This window comes from Scleropages formosus, chromosome 12 (genome assembly GCF_900964775.1).
Source record: "Scleropages formosus chromosome 12, fSclFor1.1, whole genome shotgun sequence".
Taxonomy (NCBI): domain Eukaryota; kingdom Metazoa; phylum Chordata; class Actinopteri; order Osteoglossiformes; family Osteoglossidae; genus Scleropages; species Scleropages formosus.
In genome coordinates this window covers 21,846,700-21,866,961 of record NC_041817.1, presented here as the reverse complement: position 1 = coordinate 21,866,961, position 20,262 = coordinate 21,846,700, and the positions used below count along the sequence as shown (strand labels likewise).

General features: G+C 44.6%; 1 protein-coding gene across 1 annotated transcript in view; it reads right to left on the bottom strand.

Annotated features, from left to right (window-relative positions):
* Positions 1 to 17,295, bottom strand: part of edar (ectodysplasin A receptor) — a 32,877-nt gene extending 15,582 nt beyond the window's left edge. The window contains exons 1-3 of the mRNA XM_018743635.2: positions 17,063 to 17,295; positions 4,451 to 4,524; positions 2,345 to 2,467 (exon numbers count right to left, since the gene is read on the bottom strand). Coding sequence (XP_018599151.1) covers positions 2,345 to 2,467; positions 4,451 to 4,501 — 174 coding nt within the window. The 5' untranslated portion in view covers positions 4,502 to 4,524; positions 17,063 to 17,295. The remainder of the gene's footprint in view (positions 1 to 2,344; positions 2,468 to 4,450; positions 4,525 to 17,062) is intronic.
* Between the last annotated feature and the right edge of the window lie 2,967 nt (positions 17,296 to 20,262).

The window sequence follows — 20,262 nt, the reverse complement described above, 5'->3', positions numbered from 1 at the left end:
CACACACACACACACACACACACACACACACACACACTTCAATAAAAACAAGAAGACCTTATGGGCAAACTACTGAAGCCGTGGCTTTTAATCTGTAACAAAATCAAAACTAAGGCTTATTTACCATGTGTTTTCTGATTTTATAAAAAATATTCCAAGAATATTAAATTGTTTCATTTTTCCTCCTACTTAAGGCTTTATGATCTATGATCCTTTGAAAGTTGGATAGTCTCTACCACAATTTCAGATAACAGGGCCTGCAATGATACTACGGGTTGCAGATGTTATGAAAAGTATCTTCTAAGATGTACAAAGCAGAATTCCTTTTAAGAATATCTTCTACATTGGTTAAAATAAAGCTTGACGATGCTCCTTCAGTCTGGATATCATGGGAAGGTCATTGTCGAGCTAAGTCGCTAATCCAAAAAGACAGATGTTCTCACACCCAAGTGGAATCTATGGCTTTGTGAAGAACTTCCACCCCACCGCCACACAGGCCGCCTGAGGCACAGGACTGCGGCTGGTCCCAGTCGCTCTCCTGCCCAGGATCAGAGGCTCTGAGGAGGACACCTCACTTTCTAATTTCTTGCCGCTTTCATCTGGAGGAAGCATTTGATGTTCTGGCATCATCCAGTAAAACACAGATCAGACTCAAAGGTGGCTTTCTAGTTTATGGATATTGTGTAGAGGTTGGTCATAGTAGTGAGTGTTATCTGAGGAGCACAGGGGTATCACAGATCATGCTTGGTTTCAGTTTGCGACCGATATTGATGACCCTGGAGGATTGAAACAACACCCTTAAGCACATGCCTGTAAAGTGTGATGGTCATAATTCACAGAAGCCACAATACTGGGAGGTGCAACCACGGGCAGTAGCGAGCATTGTAGTTAGAGGGGTGACCTTGCACTGAATGGATCCACGATTGGATTCCACCTCCTGCTGTAGTACCCTTGATCAAGATACTTACCCTGAATTGGTACAGTAAAAATTACCCAGCCGTATAAATATTGGGAAATATTGGTAAGTAGCCTAACCATTGATTGAGTGCTGCATAAAAGTATGTGAATCTCTTGTCTCTTGTGTCCCTCAGTTTTACCAAAAAAATGGCAATTTACTGAGAAGCACTCTTCTTCATCTCACATAAAAGGTGTGTAATGACCAGTTCCATATGTTGCTTTAGAGGAAATCATGTGAGTGGTAGAAACAAGGAAATGGTGTAGGTGCAAAAATAAGCGATGCCAAAGTTGCATTGGGTAAACCATGTAGGTAAGTAGAATCGCGTGTGTAAATCATAATCAATTATTCATTTCATAAGTTTCTTCAAAAATGTAAGATCTAGTTTTCATAAATTTATTTTAATATTTTATACAAGAATAATGACCACCTACTGGGTTCACGTAATTTCAAGCACCGGTGTAAGTCACGTCGGAGAAAAGCATCCAGACAGATTAAAACATTTTTTTTAAAAAAACCCAGGAGTCATCAGCAAGTGGAGCCAAATGACTTATTTCTAGTAACGGAGCCACCTTTTAGTGCAGTTCACAAATGGTTCAGATGGACCCTCTGGGTGGTAGTACACTGTATTGCAAGCTTTTCACAATGTGAGCGCACTTGGAGCATGTCAGGGATGCCTCAGAGACAGACAGGTGTGGGCACCTGCGGAACCAGCAGCACGCCAAAGTGCTGGGGTGTTTTTCTTGGCCCGGGAAGCCAGCTCCCGCGAGGAGTCTCGTTCGGTGAGCCGCGAATGTACCTGCTCCACCTGCACACTGTCCAGCCTGATGCCCTGAGCATATCGATTTGTCGGTGTTTGTTACTTCATAATCTCCGCTTAACACTAATTTTAGCCAAACATTTTTTGACCAGCTCAAGAATGTGTAATTATTCAAGCGCGGCAGCGAACCATATGGCCGGTGCCAAAGCAGAAGCGTTTCGACGCTGTACTTTTCCGTCCCTGTGAATGCGGCGCTTAAAACTCTTAAGCTTATTGGTACTTGAAATTCAGACAAACTGTTTTGTGTTGAAAAGTATCAACGTGAACCAGGCAAGTGCTACCTGGGTGGTCTGTGAAAACAGGAAGAAAGGCTGCAGTAGGATGGAGGCCAGTCGTGCAGATAATTGTCTGCCTAGCGTTTTCTCACGGAAGATCTTCCCTCTACAGATGCCATCCGGCTGCAAATGTCAGGGGCATCTGATTTAATCAGAAAAATTAAAACTAACCTTCAGTCATAACAGTTAACTGCTAGCAAGGAAAACCATATCAAACATCTCAGAAGGCGGTCTGCATGAAGAGCCATGCTGGACAAAAGACAGGCAGGTTTCATCCTCCGCTCGAGAACTTACCATATAGGGCTCTTGGCCCGGCTGGCATTGAGGACAGGCTTGGCAGGTACCAGTGGTCTGATTGTAGAACTTGTTTTCTCCGCAGCTGGAGTACTCGGCCCCCAGCAGAGGCAAAGCAGACACCTAGTTGAGAGGAAAGAAGTTGGACCGGTTGCTAATGCTAACGCTAATGGATGGCTAATTCTAAAGATGCCGTCTCTAACCACGATGATGGAACCCACTGCACGCTTTACAAGTCTTTGTCTCTGATCTCTTCACGTTCCGTTCCTTCCGCACCTTCAAATTTTTCAGCAATGCGGCGAAAAGCGACGACAACGGCAGTTTGCAAATAAGCATTAAGCTAGAAAAATTCTGTCTTGGAAGCTGCTTCCGCTGCTCCGTGTGTGCGCGCGCGCGCTATGGAGTTGTCTACATTTTAACAGACAGTAGATCTCCCTTTTAAAGAGCCTGTAATTGATTTATTTAGTAACTGTTGGTTTTATGGTGGGGTGCGTCAGTGAGGTTTCTCTTAAGCGAGACCAGCTGGCTGCACCAGTGCCCCTTCGCCCCGCCTGGAGCGTTGACAGGCAGGGGACGAGGACGTCATTCCCGCGTGCGGGCCGAGGAGCGGCCGTACAGCCCAGAGCTTCGGAAGAGACTCCACCGAAAGCTCGACAACAGTCCCCTTGGAAGCGAAGAAGATGCCTCTGGCGTCTAACACATGCCCCTTGGCCCTCACGGCTATTGTTCGTGACAGCCTCCCCCACTCATTTGCTTTCATTTGGGGACCTTCTTTCTAAACTAATCAGTTTGACTTTCTTGCCGCACCCAGAATGTTCCGACCCCTGTCTCGTTTCCCCCTCGCGTGCCGCTTCTCAGACCAGAATCATCGGGAACGAAGTTGAAAATTGAAATTGTGTGTTTTTGCTCTGGGTCGTCGCAAAAGCCAAACCCGCAAACAACAAACTGGATTCACGTCAATTCCCAGAACGGGGCTTCCTGGTGTGAAGTTGACCGTACTGAGAAGGCTGCGATACGCACAGCGCGGGGAGAACAAATGGCGACGTTATGCCAGCTTGAAATTTTATGGAAGAACAACAACACATGCTAAAGGCATCAGAACTGAACCCAAATCTGGGGTCGATGAGCCACCCACCGAAGAGCTGGAAAAACTGAGAAGCATGAATGGATGTTCTCAACATCACTGGAAGTGACACTCGCTCGTTTTAAACCACTGCATTGTGTGTCTTTGCAAAGAAAATGCTACATATCACATCTTAGATCGTATGACGTCAACCAGGGCGGCATGGCGGCACAGCGAGTAGCGCTGCTGTCTCACAGTGCCTGGGTAATGTGAGAGGGCATGAGTTCAATCCCTGCTCAGTCTGTGTGGGTTTGCTCTGGTTTCCTCCCACAGTCCAAACACTCCTTGTTCAGGTTCCCCCATAGTGTGTGAGTGACAGAGAGAGTGTGTTCCACTGATGTACGGATGAGCGACCCAGTGTAAGTAGTGTATCTAGCAGTGTAAGTCACCACGGTGAATAAGGTATGCGGGCTCATAACACTCCATAGAGTTCATTGGAAGTCACTTTGGAGAAAAGCGTCTGCTAAATGAATAAATGTAACCTATATGTGTGAGGAGGAGTGCGGTGGCGCAGAGGGTTTGGCTGGGTTCGAGTCCCACTTGGGGTGCCTCGCAGCGGACTGGTGTCCCGTACTCGGTGTGTTCCCTCACCCTCCAGCCTTATGCCCTGCGTTGCTGGGTTAGGCTCTTGGGAGCAGCGGCTTCAGCCTGTGTGTGTGTGTATATGTGTGAGTGAGTCCTCCAGCTGAAACTGTAGAACAAATGATGTGAACTTACCTTAATCTAACGGCTTGAGAGAATGTAAGGGGTGTAATTATAGGACCCCAAATTGAAATGGGAGCTTTGCCAAGTAAAGTCATCAAAAAGGGAAAAACAGGCCAGGCTGAAGACAGATTTAAAAGTACTTTCTTACTAAAGCGTAGTCAACAATGCTTCTTTTGCAATATTTGGCAAGGCCCTCCAAAAGTCTAGCTCGAACTCTGCCAGATCGCGAGCGGATCCACCCTCGATCCTGCGCGGGTAAAATTCGGCGCTGCGCTCACCAGCAAGCAGGACAAGAAGCAGGTGCGTTTTCGGTCCCCGCTCCGGGCCATCTTCTTGCCTTGCCCCGGGTGCACTGGGAAAGGGAGGAGAGGAAGAGTGAACCGTTGAGCTGAAGGCGGATACCCCTCTCTTGTCGAGGCTCGCACCCCAGCCGCTTCCCGCCGGCGAGGAGCGGCGGTATCCCGACACGCTGCCCGCCTGCAGCCTTCGGCACTCGGAGCATTGCTGTCATTCTCCACCTTTAATAAACACGTCGTCTCAGCGTTCGGCGGCTCCGTCTCGCTCGAGCGTGGCTGCTGCAGCAGCCAGACGTGGCACGCTGGGAGTCGGCTGGGAAGATTAGAATATGACAGAGCCCATCAGCACCCCGATTTTACATGTAATGTTTCCAGTTGAGCCCCCATGCCTCACCTGGGGGGAGCCTCCTGTGCTAATTAAGTGTGGTTCATTAGGCAGCTCCAGGCCCAATCCATCAGCCCGCCACCACAGAGGCTTTTGGACGGGGAGTCGGGATCTGCTTTTGATGTCGATGTAAAGAATACGGCGTACAGCTGTTTCTGCTGATGCTGAGAGAGAAATGGCAGCTTTCCTATGAACGCCACCTGAGCTGTGGGTGCTCATGGGAAATTTAATTTAGCATGCTTGGAACACTTTACACCGGCACAGCTAGATGGTCTTGCTTGAAACTGTCTTGTTAAAACACAGTGGTACAGTACAGTGACTAAGGGCACGGGCTTGAAGCATGGAGGGCTGTGACCTTTCAACAGCGAGTAGGAACGTATCGCCTGAGCCGTTTTGTTAAAAGATCCGGTTAAATGAAGGAGCTAAAAATTTTGCTTGTCAGCTGAACAACAAAATATATTCATATTCATGTGACCTCAAGGTAGACACAAATCACAGCTCTCTCACTTTTCAAACAAATACTGTACATCCGTCATCAGTAACCGCTTGTCCATTTTAGGGTTGTACTGCATGTCAGTCTGTCACCTGAACCACATATCTTTGGACTGTGGGAGGAAACCAGAGCACCTGGATGAAACCCGAGCGAACACGGGGAGAACACATCAGCTGAGCCAGATTTGAATCCATGTTTGAACCCACAGCCCTGGAGGAACCAGCTGAGGCCCAGGAGGCACCGATGAGGCACCAGCACTACCCGCAGTGCCACCGTGCACCCCGTTTCACAAATAAATAACCGAAAACCAAGACGAACGCAAACGAGGCTCGCTGGACATGTTTGCAATTGAAAATCATATTCTTTGGAAGGGGTAGGATTTGAGTGATGCCAGCTGTAATTATGTTGTGAGTCAAATCGCCCAAAATGCACAAACCGTCCTAACGTAGTTAATGGGTAGTGCAATGTTAATGTAGTGAGGTAAGTGGTTCGAGACCAACAGCTCTTCCTTCAGGTCGTTTGTCATCATTAGCAGACATTACACCATGTATACTTCATCTTCAGTGGCCAGTAAGAACGTTCACACCGCACACACACACACACATTTTCTTTTACACCATTACAAGCACGTGACGGAGCACAACTTTTTTTCCTCCTACATACAATAAAAGCGGTGTTTATTCCAGATCGACTTCAGTTATCGCTTTTGTTTCACATCCGTGAACTTTTGTCACTTTTGGCATCCCTTCCAGTTTCTTTGGCAAAGACCTCCGTATTGTTACACAAGCAACTGCAGGTATGTTTAAAAGGGCGCATAAATTAAAGAAAAATATGAAGTTTGCAGAAACAGTTCAGACGTTTTGATTTATTCGATACATTTATTTGTTTAGGCAAAGTAATGCGCTCATAGAGAAGCCAACAGATTTAGGGATGTTTACGGCAGCGCGGGCCCTAAGAGAGGCTTAAAGCTCCGCCCGACCCCCCCCCCCCCCCCGGCAGCTGTCTTTACCTACAGGAGAGCAGCCCTATGCTGGACCGAGCCCAGAAATATAATAACAGCGTGCTCACATTTCTTTCATTAGCGCATAAATAATAGCGCTCTAATTGAAAGGAGATGATGAGGTGTCAAGACAACTTGGACTAAGACTAATTGCTAATACTTTCACGTACGTTTAGTAGCGGCACGTGCTTTTGAGTCTCACGCAAGCGCCCCAACAGGCTGCGCTTCACAAACCATCATCAAGAAATGTTGTGCTCAACCTCTTTGTAGTAGATGTTTTGAGGACGAGCCCGGCATGAACGCTTAGAGCATTCCGTTCGCACTCGCCCGTGTTAGGTGCGTAACGAAGTAAAAAGGGGTATTTTGTCGTGCTTTGATGCGAAGTAGCTGGTCTCTGCATTTCGTCTTAATTCTGCAGTTCGTTTTTGGCACTGTTGTTTTTTTTTTTTTTTTTTCCCCCCCACATTAATATACTCTGAGTTTCACAACAATATGAGCAAGAGAACATTGGGTGTCTGGAGCTCTGTGGTGCTGGGCGTGGACCCGCATGCCCGTCTATGCCATCCCTGGAGGTGGAGCAGCACTGTAATGGTCATCAAGGCAGTAAACACCGCAGTCCCAAAGAGGCTCCACAACCCTGATTGCCCCCCCCACCGCCTTATTTTGCAATAGCGTGCGGTTACTCGTGCTGCTGAACGATGGGAGATCGAGAGCCTCCAGTTCTCTTTGACCGCTGGCAACCTCCATCAAGGTGTATAATCTCTGCTTCTCCTCGACTGCTCCCCAGTTCATTTTATTCCTCTCCACATACCACAGGACAACAGTTTTAATTTAAGATCCAGGTTCACTCTAAGATGAGTCAAATCATGAGGAACGATCTAGGGTAGCCAGGTAGTGCGAAAATACCTTAGACGAGTTCGTAAACACTCTTTGCCCTTCCTACAAAAATAATGTAGAGATGTAGAAGATGCGAGATATCAGTATGATCCACAGAAGCAGTGCGATCACATGGCACGGCTGCCCGTCTACGTTTTGCAGACTGACGCACTGTGAATCCTTGCAGGTGTCAAGGTGCATTGTGGGCTCAGGTGGAATAAGAACAGATGGATTTCACGGCTCCTGAAATGAAGGATAAGGCAACCGGTTCGAGGAGAACAACGTCCGCAGCCTTGACGTGCCAGAATAGCCGAAGCAAACAGCACGAAGCATCTGGCCTCTTTAACGCTCACTTGGAAGCACGATGAATTTTGCCGTTTGTTTGGAAACTCGATATTCCGAGAACACAAATAATGGCAAATATTCCACGGTGCGGCGATATTTAAAATGATTTCCAGCGCTTTCGCACTCAAATAAAACTTAAAAAACTGAGAGCACTTCAAGGCTTTTAAGCAAACATTGCCACGGCCAACATGTTAAGGAAGATGCGAGCGCCAGGATTCCAGCTTTAAAAATGCATACGTGCGCACACATTAAAGTTTGTAAATACATATTTAATTGCATAAATATACACCGTGGACGGCCTTCTGCGATGTCTATATCCACGTTCCAAAAATCAAAGTGGGGAAAATTTGGAAATAATAAAAAAATTGTACGGTATTGACCTTGGATCAACACAAGTTCATGCAAGCAAATGTCTAATTAGACGCCTTGTTGGTGGTTGAACAGCAAACTAGATGAGGGTTCGACTGGCTCTCTAGGGGGAGTCTCTGACTGTTTTGGTGTTTTTTTTTTTCTTTTGGGGGGGGTATGGCTTCATGGGTGGCAACCGCACTGACTCAGCTGAGGGGAGGGAGTGAGACGAGCAGAAGCCGAATGCTTGTTGACATCAAAAAGACAGTCTGTCATACATGAAGGCGCCATCTGGCCACGGGCCTGAGCTTCACACTCGTTCCTAATAGGTGTGCTACTTTCCTCTCTATTCGGAGAAATGTGTGTTCCACCACACTGTGTGTGTGTGTGTGTGTGTGTGTGTGGGGGGTGGGGTGAGATTCTTTGGAATTACTGCATAAATCGAAAAAAAATCTTAAATTATGAATCTGACGAATGTTCATTATGAAGGTGCCCGAGGAAAAGCCGAATCAACGGAATCTTAAATTGTCCCGACTTAAAAATGAAATGCCCACATATGACAAACTGCACGCTACTTTAATGTCACTGCATTGACGTTTTGAAGAAGGGAGGCGTGATCACAAAGATCAGAATGAAAAAAATGATACGCTTTGGGATAATGACAGTACGCTACATAGCTCCGAGTCGTGCTCTTATAATTCACTTTCCTTTGACAGGGGAAGTGTCAGACCGCTTTCCTTCTAGATGTACACTGGAATAAATTAGATAACCTCCTGGCAAATGACTGGGAGCATTTGCATCACAGGATTTATTGAAGTGAGGTAGGATAACAGGAGGGAAAGCGGTTAAGGGAATATAATCTTTAACTGTGTTCACTTTTCAGGAAAAAAACCCAGTAAAGCTACTAAGGCATCAGCGCTTCAGTTTTAATACGCTGGTTTTGACACGAGCTGATTAATCCAGATTTTTTTAACATTTTTAATTCTGTAACCAAGTCACGAATTTGGGAATTTGAGAAATGCCATTTTTGTTAAACTGAGTGCTGTTGATTTTTATCGGTAAACAATGTCCAGGAAAAATGAACATATGGTTTTGGGAGAAGGAGGTGTGGTGGCACAGCGGGTTTGGCCAGGTCCCACTCTCTGGTGGGTCTGGGGTTCGAGTCTTGCTTGGGGTGCCTTGTGAGGGACTGGTGTCCTGTCCTGTGTGTGTGTGTGTCTCAAGCCCTATGCCCTTTGTTGCTGGCTTAGGCTCTGATTTGCCAGGACAAGTGGCTTGAGACTGTGTGTGTGTGGGGATGTATACGTTTTCGGACAAACAAGGCATCAATATGCACAATAATGTGCGAATGAATTGTGAACTTGTGCAAACCGTGCCCTCCTATTCTCACGGATGGATAACTGCCTGGGGTGCGGGAACAGACGGGTTTCGGAGAGCCACCGGCTCATTCGCCTCATTGTTTCCCGTATTGTTTGAACCTTCCTCAGCTCTTCAAAATCCCCACACAAAGTGCACCCCGCTCTGCAAAGAGGCCGACTCTAAATTCTGCCCGTGCGTTTGAAGATTTCGTCATGGGAAGTGACGTATAGGAAAAAAATCTGTCATTCTTCCAGTTCTGTGTGGGAGAATCGCCAAAGCCTGGCTGCAGGTACAAAGGACAGTGGTGGGCTACACCTCGCCAGCATCGATGATGCTTATGCTCCGGATCCTCCAGCCTGTTCCCTCAGGGCTGCACATCGACCAGGGCTGCACTGAAATCACTCTACCCCTTTCTGTTCCTCTACTCTACAAAGTGAGAACAAAGTGGCTTTAGTGAGATGGTGCTGACCCAGCATTCCATGTTTTGCTCACACCGAGGCTTTTGCATTAACAGTTCAAACCTCCGCACGTTTGCATGCTCTCCCTGTGTTCGCATGGGTTTTCTCCAGGTGCTCTGGTTTCCTCCCACAGTCCCAAGACATGCATCTTAGGTGAACCTGTAACTCTAAATTGTCCTCAGTGTGTGTACATGAGCGAATAAGTGTGCTCAATTTCCCTGAGATGGGCCGGTGTCCCATCCATGATGCTCCCTGGTTCACGCCAAGTGATTCCAAGATAGGCTCAGGACCACCACGACCCTGCATTAGACAAGAGGTTGATAATAGACAGATGGTTGGATAGTTGAAGCGTGACTGACCAGTTAGCAGTCAGGTATTAACAACCATCACGGTGACACATTGAGCGGACCGGTGAGCTTACAAGTTGAAGGTTTCAGCCATAAGTGTGCGGTGATGACCGTACGAGGTCACTCACGAGTACTCGCGTTGGCCGAGACCGTCGCGATGATGACGGTGACACCTTTTTGGCAAAACTGTGCAGTCTTATGTAAAAGCTAATCAAAGGGAACAGAGGCGGCGTCTCTCCGCGTTTGTTCAATACAGCTGTTACTGCTCATCAAAAGCTGCCTTTTTAAGTCTAATAAGATTTAATTGTGTGAATTATTGCGGAGAACAACCACAACCGGTTCGGCGCAGACTGTCTGTCTGCTGGAGACCCCTCGGCACTACGTTTCAGAAGAGGAAAAAAAACAAACTTTTTTTTTTTTGTTTTACAGGAAGTAAAGAAGCAGCCAAACGAGTGTGCCCCAAAGCTTCTATCTCATTACGAGACTAAAGGAACACACACACCCAGTCCGCTTTCATCGTTTTCCAGCGGTGGCTCTCTGGGCTGCGAACCCAGCTCTTCTAGGGCCTGGAATGCACCTCGGTATGTTTGAAGAGCAGGTCTGCTTCTGACACCTCCATCTAAGTGGTCTCTGTCGGGGCTTGCCTCGTTTGAAATTCGGCCTCAGGTTATTAATCTTCTAACAACCGCATAATCTAAGATAAATACACAGAGTATCATTATCCTTATCATTAACAAGCCTGAAATATCTCTTCCCTGGAGAGGGATTAATGAATAGACATCATTTATTCTTTAAATGGGGCTCTTTAAATCTGTCCATTTGAGTTTCCTCACTACGGGTTTGTTTCATTCAAAATTTCTGAACGCGAGATATGAATGCCAGGTGTAGCTAGTTCAGTACCAGCCTGAGAAATGGAAGCAGTTGGTTTTTTAATCTAGATTTAATTTGAGGAGAGGTGATGCCATGTCATATTTTCAAAGTTTCCCTTATCGTACCATTATTCGGTGGTTAGGGTTGTGTTCGGATTAACCCTAACCCATAACGCTAACCCTAATCTAATCCTAACCCTAAACCCAAACCCTAACCCTAATCTTGATTCTAACCCCATCCTAATCATAACCTAACCCTAACCCTAAACCAAACCCTATCCCTATCCCTAACCTAACCCCTAACCCTAATCCTAACCTAACCCTAACCCCTAACCCTAATCCTGACTGTAACCCTATCCTAACCATAACTTTAACCCCTAATGTATTGAAATATAACACTAATGGTGATTCAGAGCTAATTTACACATTTGAGCAGAACGGAACCTGGCCGGTTTTGACTGGCTCCTCCACCCTGGTGATTCGTAACGATAGAACAACTTTAAGTCACAAAGTCACCGTAATCCTCGTTTAAAATTCTTTTTCTTTTTTCCGAAAGTCCCCTTGAAAGCTGGCGAAGACACTTACTCTTTCAAGTCTTTTTTGAGAAAAAGAAGACAACTGTAAAACACGGCAGAGTGCACTTTCGGGAGAAACTTGTGGGAGCGTTAATGTACTACTGTACATACAGAGTTTAATGTTATCTATTCCACCCGGAGCAGGAAATTAGGAAAGTGTCTTCTCTGATCTCAGCCCTTCTGATGGAATACAGCTTCAAGTGCTGTCTCAGTAGTTTATTGAAAATGTACATTTCTCATCTTCTACATACAGTATTCCTAACAGCTCTGCCTTTTCACGTACAGATTTAAAATACAGCTTTATTGACCTCTTTCCAACTTTCTCCTGACTGTTAATAAGCTCTAACCAGATTAGAAAACATGGTTATTTTACCCAATAACTACAAACATAAACTTTGCAAAAAAAAAATCCTTTTGTAACCATTTATATTATTTTTTTTTTCATTTCGTAAACAAGTAAACAAACATAATTTAGTGTGATCCTGGTAACGTCAGCTGTCTGGTGTCTTCCAGTTTCCCTTTCTCTCCCTCTTTGTGTTTCCCAGGCCAGATGTGAGTAAGTAACAAAGAGTTATGAGTTATGATGCCCATGTAGTCACCCCGTCATAAGCGAGCACACCAAATCATTTGGATGCAGCACACAACTACTGTCACTTTTATTACATCATGGATTTTAGCTTGAGCAGATACATTTGATGACAAATTTTCCTGCAGTTAATCAACAAGAAAAATGTACGACAATTAATTTTTTAAAAACGTCTTTTCAGATGTTCTAGTCTGATCCATAATTCTGCCTGTTTCGACAGAAGTAAGGAGTTCAGATAAGGAATGCACTCTTTTAAAGGAAGTCTGTTCTGAAAAGTTGCTTAATCCCTCCTTTAGGGTACAAGGTCAGGGAAATGGAACGGCGGTGCTGTGTGTCAGACTGAGCCAAAGTGTCATCGCCCGAGGGCACAAAAGCAGTCCCAACTACAGCCTGAAAGTCAGCCATAAGCCACGTACAGCGTAGCCCTGCGTGGAACATTGCTAGACGCACTCTGCTGGGAGCAGGGAGTTGATCTCGCCGCTGGGTGATGGATACAGGTAAACGTGCCATCCTGCAAAATGGCACATGAGTGCAGTCATACTCCTGGCAGGCAAATTGCTAAATTGCTCTTCTAATGCAGCCACGCCGAGTTCCAGATTTGTGCTGGAATTTTCGGATTAGAGGTGTGGTAACGGTGAAGCGGAGGCGGGGTCATCTTTGTGTTTTCTACGGGGTCAATGAGCGAGGTCAGTCGCTCTGATTGCGGGGGGCACCGGGGAAAGACGCTACCCGCGCCGGGATCGAATGTAGGAATCACGAGGGTAAACACGTCGCCTTCGAAAACTTCTTCTCGGCAGCCTGATTGTGAGCTACTGTCTTCAAACCACAACACACAGGAAATCCACGTGAACAAGGATCTCCTGTGCTGCCGAATCCCTTCCGGCATTCGAGAAAGCTCTCGAAGCACAGCTCTTTGCGCTCCATTTCGCTCCCGATCTCCTAACAGCTCTTTCAATGTAGTAGGGGCAGCTGGTAGTGTGCTGGTTCGAGCTGCTGCCTTTGGACCCCAACATTGCAGGTTTGAATCCCCCTTCAGCTGTAGTGCCCTTGAGCAATGTACTTACCCTAAATTGCTTCAGTTAAAAAAAATTCCCCAGCTGGGTAAATAATTGTAAGTGACGCTGGAGAAAAGCATCAGTTAAATGTGTACTAAAATTTTCATAATGTCTGTCACCATCACTTCTGTATTTCCTCTCTGGCTCTCAGTTCTATAGGCAGCTACTCCAGTAATGTGAACTAAAAAAGGGTGGTCTTGGACAAACTGTGCTACAGTAATCGTGTGTCTGTACGCTACTCTGCGCTGTGTGTTCCCTTGTAGAAAAGCACGTGTGACACAGCTAAATGTTCATGTAATTTTCTGCAGAGTAAAAGAAAATATTATATATGTGGCGAAAGGTAAGTTATCCCTGAGAGTTCACTTTTATCCCACGTGCAGATTGTCCAAGTGGATCGATATCCCGTAAACTTTAAAGCGCTCGGTGCTTTAAGTCCCTTCAAAACTCTCGTTCCAGGCTGTTATTGTGGGGGAAGAGTGAGAATGAGAGGATTGGGATATTCAAATTCTAAAACACATAGGCAGTTTTGGCGGAGCGTGTGGAGAAGGAAAAGAGGTGTTGGCATCTGCATGGCCGTCCGGTACGTCTCTCTGCAGTTGGCTGAGAAGCTCGCACCCTGCCCATGTTTCGATTGCTCTAATTGCAGGGTCTCCGTCAGCTTTCCGCTGCAAGGACGGTGAGAACAAAGAGCGGGGGTGCCCACAAGGAAGGAGACGCGGTGGCTCTCCCACCTCAGACTGCACCCTGCGTCGCTAATCTCTCTGCCTCTGTGACTAAGAGCGGCGCATTAGACGGAGGCCCTGCCTTTCATCAGCCCCTCTGCGCTGATCCCCACGAGAGCCCGCAGTTAGTCTGCGTGGCTCCAGCTTCCAGCAAAGTTTACTTTCGGCCTTCTTTCTTTACCTTTTCGTCTCCGACAGAGTTAATAGCGGAGACTCGCTACAGTAACTGCTTTTTAATGGCATCGCCGGTTCTGCCGGCCTTGGTGATACGCTGAAGGCGGCGGTGTCGCCTTATGGGACTGTTGCTCATTTCTCCCTTATAATTATGCGTGTGGCCACTGACAGCCAGCGGTTTCTTACAATCAGCTGTAGCACATGACCATCCCCCAGCACCGCTTAAGAACAGTTCCATAAAACCGTTTTTTTTTTTTTTTTTAACCAGTCTCCATCCAACACACGACAGTCCAACCTTTGCTGTAGAAACAGCTTGTAAATGTTTCAGATGTAAGAAAAGAGATTCTCCGTCAAAAGACTCTTGGAATCCCCTTTCTTCAGAGAAGCACAGCACTCCTGTTTTTTCCCCCCACCGAATGATTGTGGGTTTGAGATCATGAACTCTTGACAACACACATCCTGACAGGTGGAAAATGGAACCATGTGACCCTCACTGTCCATCAGCCTGTGTGTAATTTAGCAGCCTCACCCAGGGGGGTAAATCTAATTCCAATGGCTAAATGACTTAGAGAGGTACATTCCCTTAGGGCCACTTGTCAGCTCAAATTAAACTTCAGTGTTTTATCTAACCAGTTCAAGAGAAGGTACCGCTTCAGTAGAAAACAGGAGAAAAATTCCCTTTCCCTCTCAAAAAGTGAATGCGATGAAGAATGGTTAGATTAACTAACTTTCCTGTCTGAAGAACTGACAGTTGATGTGATTTTATGTTTTATTACCATTGAACACCTTTGGATGGCATCAGCAGTAGTATAATTTTGTTATTTGTTCAGAATTATTGTCAAAGCTGAGCTACATTAGCCTGAATTCACAGCATGTTATTTTATAAAGGGATAAAGTAATATTCTAATAGTGCGACACCGTTACACAAGGACTGACCGTGACACTGTGTTAAAAACAGGTTTAAAGTTGGTAGTAAATCCAACACACTTTCCTTACCAAGTGTTTTTATAAGTATGTTTCCTAATTTTTAAGTGTCAGCTTTTCACAATTTTGGGGAGGATTTCACAGCATCTTCAACCCCGTTATGTCTTCCAGCTACAACTAAAATAAAGATTAAAATAAGATGTCTAGACATCTGGGTAAAAAAGCCATAAACTACAAACCATCATTCCAGCATTAAAACAGAAAAGTTTAAATTGTTTATACTAATGATGTGTGCCTGTAAAAACTAAAACTTACTCAATTAAAAAGTTCTAAAAAAAAAAAAAAAAAAAAAAAATCAGGCAGCCAAAGGAGTGTCATGCAATTTTTGTCAGTTTACCAGCTGTTACAATAAAAGTTCCAAAAAAGAAAAAAAAAAAAACTTTTGTTGTTTGCCCAAGAATAAATGCATTTTCCTTTATCAGACAACTTTAACTTAGAGCCTTGGGTTTGTATATTAAACCGCGATATTTCACCCATTTAAACAGTATTTTTTTTTCCCAGGGGATCAGGGTGAGTCCGTTGATCAAGGGTACTGCACTAGGAGTGGGATTTGAACCTAGAACCACCCCTCTGCAAAGTAACGGCTTTGACCGCTGCGCAAACTGACCGCTCACTGACGCGCTTATTATAACAAGCTTTTGAATATGGGAATAAACCCTAACTACTATAATTATATATAAACTGTATGTATCAATCAGCAGTGTGGGAGGTGTCTCCTTACAATATTTCATTCTTCTCATCTTTCCCGACAATAAAGTGAAAACGAGCCGTCGGTACTGAATCACTTCGGGATTAATGGAGCTCCTATGTTAATTATTCAAACACTGAAACAATTAAGAATTTAATCTCTGCCACAACTAATTTAAATAGTGACACTATTCGTTTAAAGACGGGAAAAACTCAAAAGTGATGTTGTCCAACATGACATAAATCCAGTTTAACAAGAAGAGAAATTAAAACTGTCCCGCGTCCTCTGTTCCACTTGATATCGTCTCAATATTGCGACGTCACAATGAGAAACCCGTTAATTAACCAATTAATTAATAGGCGCCAACGAAAGCCAGCACAGATCCGGGGCCGAGAGCCTCTCGCACCAACCAAGGATGGGACACGGGTGGAAGTGGGGACTCATCCCCTCCCACCCCCGAGAGGGAGTTCAAAGTGCAAGAAAGTGCACGCCGCGGTTCCGCCACCCCCAGCAGAGCAGCCCCAGGAGGCGCCGCGTTAAAACACTCAGGATGAGTGATTTCCACTGGAGCTGAGCAACCAACAACTGGCCTCATGATGAGCACATGGAGAAGCTCACTTCGCAATAAGAGCCGGATTCTTAGACACTGAATCCCATCAGATATAACTCACACAGGATGTACCGGATCCAGATTATTATTATTTATTTTTAGTAGTAGTAGTAGACACTTTGACCAGTTCAACCTACAACATTAACCAAATTTAAAATAACTGATATATAGCAAGGTTTCTCAGCACGGGATTAATAGCTTGATAAAGGGGTACTCCCGCAGGATGGGATGCGAACCGACAACCTTCAGATGCAGCACAAGGGGGGGTGATTAGAGCTGCTGCGTGTGGCTTCAAAGTTGTAGGTTCGAATGCCAGCTGTCGTGTCCTTGAGGAAAGCACGTACTCTAAATTACTCCAGTCAGCTGTATAAATGGGTAAATCATTGTAAGTTGCTTTGTTAAATGAATAAAGCCAGGTAAGTGGTAGATGCGGGTCTGAAGGAGGGGTGTAAAAGTACAGACAGACGGGTAAGTGCACTGAAGAACGTAAGGAGAGAGTCCAAGTCGCGCTTCCTCCGCTATAAGAAGATGCGCGTATCAATTCGCATGACTTCAAACGCTGAAATGTGTGGAAAAACACACACCTTCTAGGATATTCATGTGTACTTTCAGTTTCCAACTGGCCATGCGGTGCGTTGAGGTTTATCTGAATTTGCCCCATGCACGTCTTCCACATTCCAGAATTATGATAAATAAATAAAAAGGTGAGGAACGCCTTACCTGGAGAGGGTGCGATTCCGGGAACTTCCTTTCTTTCCTTCCCCCCGGTGAAGGAATCTGGTACAGAAACGTGTCCACACACTCCCGAAACAGTTACAATCGGTGTGAAGTCGGAGCGCTCGCGCTCCTGTCCGGCCGTGTGGGAGGTGCTGCTGTGGATCCCCGAACCTGGTGTCCCTGGACAGACCGATCCGGGACATGTGAGGTCCGCGGAGCTGCGCGCATGGTGTCTCTGCGAGCCGTGGCTCCTCCTCGAGAGCAGAGCCACAGGGGCACGGAGTCACCCTCCCCGCGTCTCCGCCCAGATGCGCGTTAAAGTATGAACCTGATTCAGGTGGGCGCGTGCGGAGATGCTGCAGTCCTGTGAGCGGAGACCACCATCTACTGGTGCACCACGAAGCGCACGCTAAAATCACCACAATAAAAACACCGCACTAATCAGCATACTGAAAACAACACACTGAAATCACCGCATTAAAATCACTGCACTGAAATCAACACACTAAAATCACTGCAGTAAAATCAGCACACTAAAATCACTGCACTGAAACCAACACACTAAAATCACTGTACAAAAAACCCACATTAAAATCACTGCACTGAAATCAACACATTAAAAACACCACACTAAAATCACTGCACTAAGAACACCACACTAAAATCAGAATACTGAAATCAACACACTAAAATCACTGCACAAAAAACACTGCACTGAAATCACTGCACTGAAATCAACACACTAAAATCACTGTAAAAAAAAAAACCACACCAAAATCACCGTACTGAAATCAACACACTAAAATCACTGCACTAAGAACACCACACTAAAAACAGAATACTAAAATCACTGCACAAAAAAACACTGCACTGAAATCACTGCACTGAAATCAACACACTAAAATCACTGTACAAAAAAACCACACCAAAATCACCGTACTGAAATCAATACACTAAAAACACCACACTAAAATCACTGCACTAAGAACACCACACTAAAAACAGAATACTAAAATCACTGCACAAAAAAACACTGCACTGAAATCACTGCACTGAAATCAACACACTAAAATCACTGTACAAAAAAACCACACCAAAATCACCGTACTGAAATCAACACACTAAAAACACTGCACTAAGAACACCACACTAAAATCAGAATACTGAAATCAACACACTAAAATCACTGCACTGAAATCAACACACTAAAATCACTGTACAAAAAAACCACACCAAAATCACCGTACTGAAATCAACACACTAAAAACACTGCACTAAGAACACCACTCTAAAATCACTGCAGTAAAATCACTGCACTGAAATCAACACACTAACATCACTGCACAAGAAACACCACACTAAGATCACCACAATAAAATCAGCACACAAAAAGCTTTAATACTGAAAGTATTTTGCAGCTACCAGTACGCAAAATACATGCAGTTATGAACAGTTCAGAGTGGAGGACATGGACCAATTAGTTAGTTAGTTAGTTGCCGTCAAGTTGTTTACGACTTGTGGTGACCCTGTGTGTAACAGAGCAAAATGTTCTCTGACCTTGCGCCGCCTGATCGTTTGCATTCATTGCTGCGACAATTGTATTAAACCATCGCATTGAAGGTTTACCTCTTTTCCGTTGGCCCTCGACTTTACCAAACACGATGTCCTTTTCAAGTTATTGCTCTTTCCTGACAATTTGCCCAAAATATGAGTCTAAGTCTCATCATCTTCGCCTCTAAGGAACATTTTGGTTGTATCTCTTCTAACGCTGATTATGCACCATAAAGTCCCTAAGAAAACAGGCAATAATTCATAATTGGTAAAAGAGAATGAATAAATTTTAATCATAGTTATATAACTGAGATTAATTAATAAAGCAGAAGTATAAAAAGGCACATTTGTCCCGGCCTTTTTTAACTGTATTAAATGATTGTGTGCAGCCTAGTTGTTGGCTGACCTTGTGTTGCAGAAACACAACATTTCATCCTGGATGGTGGCATCATCTTGACACCTTGTAAGCAGTTCTGCTTTGTAGTAATGCAACAATTTTCAGTCACGTTGGACAAATATCTCAGATAAACAAAATGACTAAATGGAATGAAACATATTTCATTGTAAAAACACAGAAATAACAGCATGGCAACAGGATGTGGTATATATAGTTATCTGTATCTGATATTATATATCTAGTATATATAATAGATCACAGATTTCAGAACTCTTTGAAGTACATGAGGGGAGAAAACATCCTGACTAGACGTCTGGATTTTGGAGCTTTTTCAGCCTTCTTTCATCATTAAGTTACATTTTTTTTTCCCTGTGTAATAAAAAAAACAAGTAATAAAAGAATATAGGCATTTCACAGAAGCCGAGATCTGAAAGAACAACATTGCTATTATGTAAAAAAAAAAAATCTTTTTTAGTATTTTCGGAAAAGGCCTAGAACAGAGCTGAAAGTCTACAGATCCAAATAATATTTGAAGTTTAGACAGTTTTTTTTTTTTTTTCTTTAAATGGTTGTACACATTAACGGGGTAGAAAAAAAAATCAGTGGAACTCATGGTCTGTGGTGTTGTGTGGACCAAAAACGTTTTCCCTCGTTGATTCTTTCCACATACGTGATGGTGACTATGAATTTTTATACCCATCAGTTTATGACGTACAGAAATGTTTGATTTTCAGGGCTTGGGGTGGATGGTAGTTGCGCTGCTCTTTCCTTCTCATCCACATGCGAGACCAGATGAAAGGGGCTTTGGAAATAATATTTTATATCATTTGTACAGTGACAAGGACACATACTCTTTTCATTTTTACTTGTAAAAAAGGAGCTGCTCACCTTTGTAACTTTTTACAAACTATCTATCTATCTATCTATCTATCTATCTATCTATCTATCTATTCATTTATTTATTTGAACTGCCCTCTTTTAGTTATGATGGCCCAACACTTTTCCAGTCTCACATGAGCTGAGATCTTTGGCAGCATCCTGACTTTGATTCTTGTGTCAAACATCTCAGGTTGTATTGCAGTGCCAGGAAACAATGCTGAATTAATTTTTTGCCAGCTGATTGGAGCAAGTGACATCACCGCAGTGATTCATTAAAGCCTGGGTAGTTACTGTAGGGCATGACACGCGAGCTCAGCAGGGGGTGGCCTTACTCACTCCTCTGCTGCCTTCTTCTCCGCAGGAGGCTAGGAGGTGG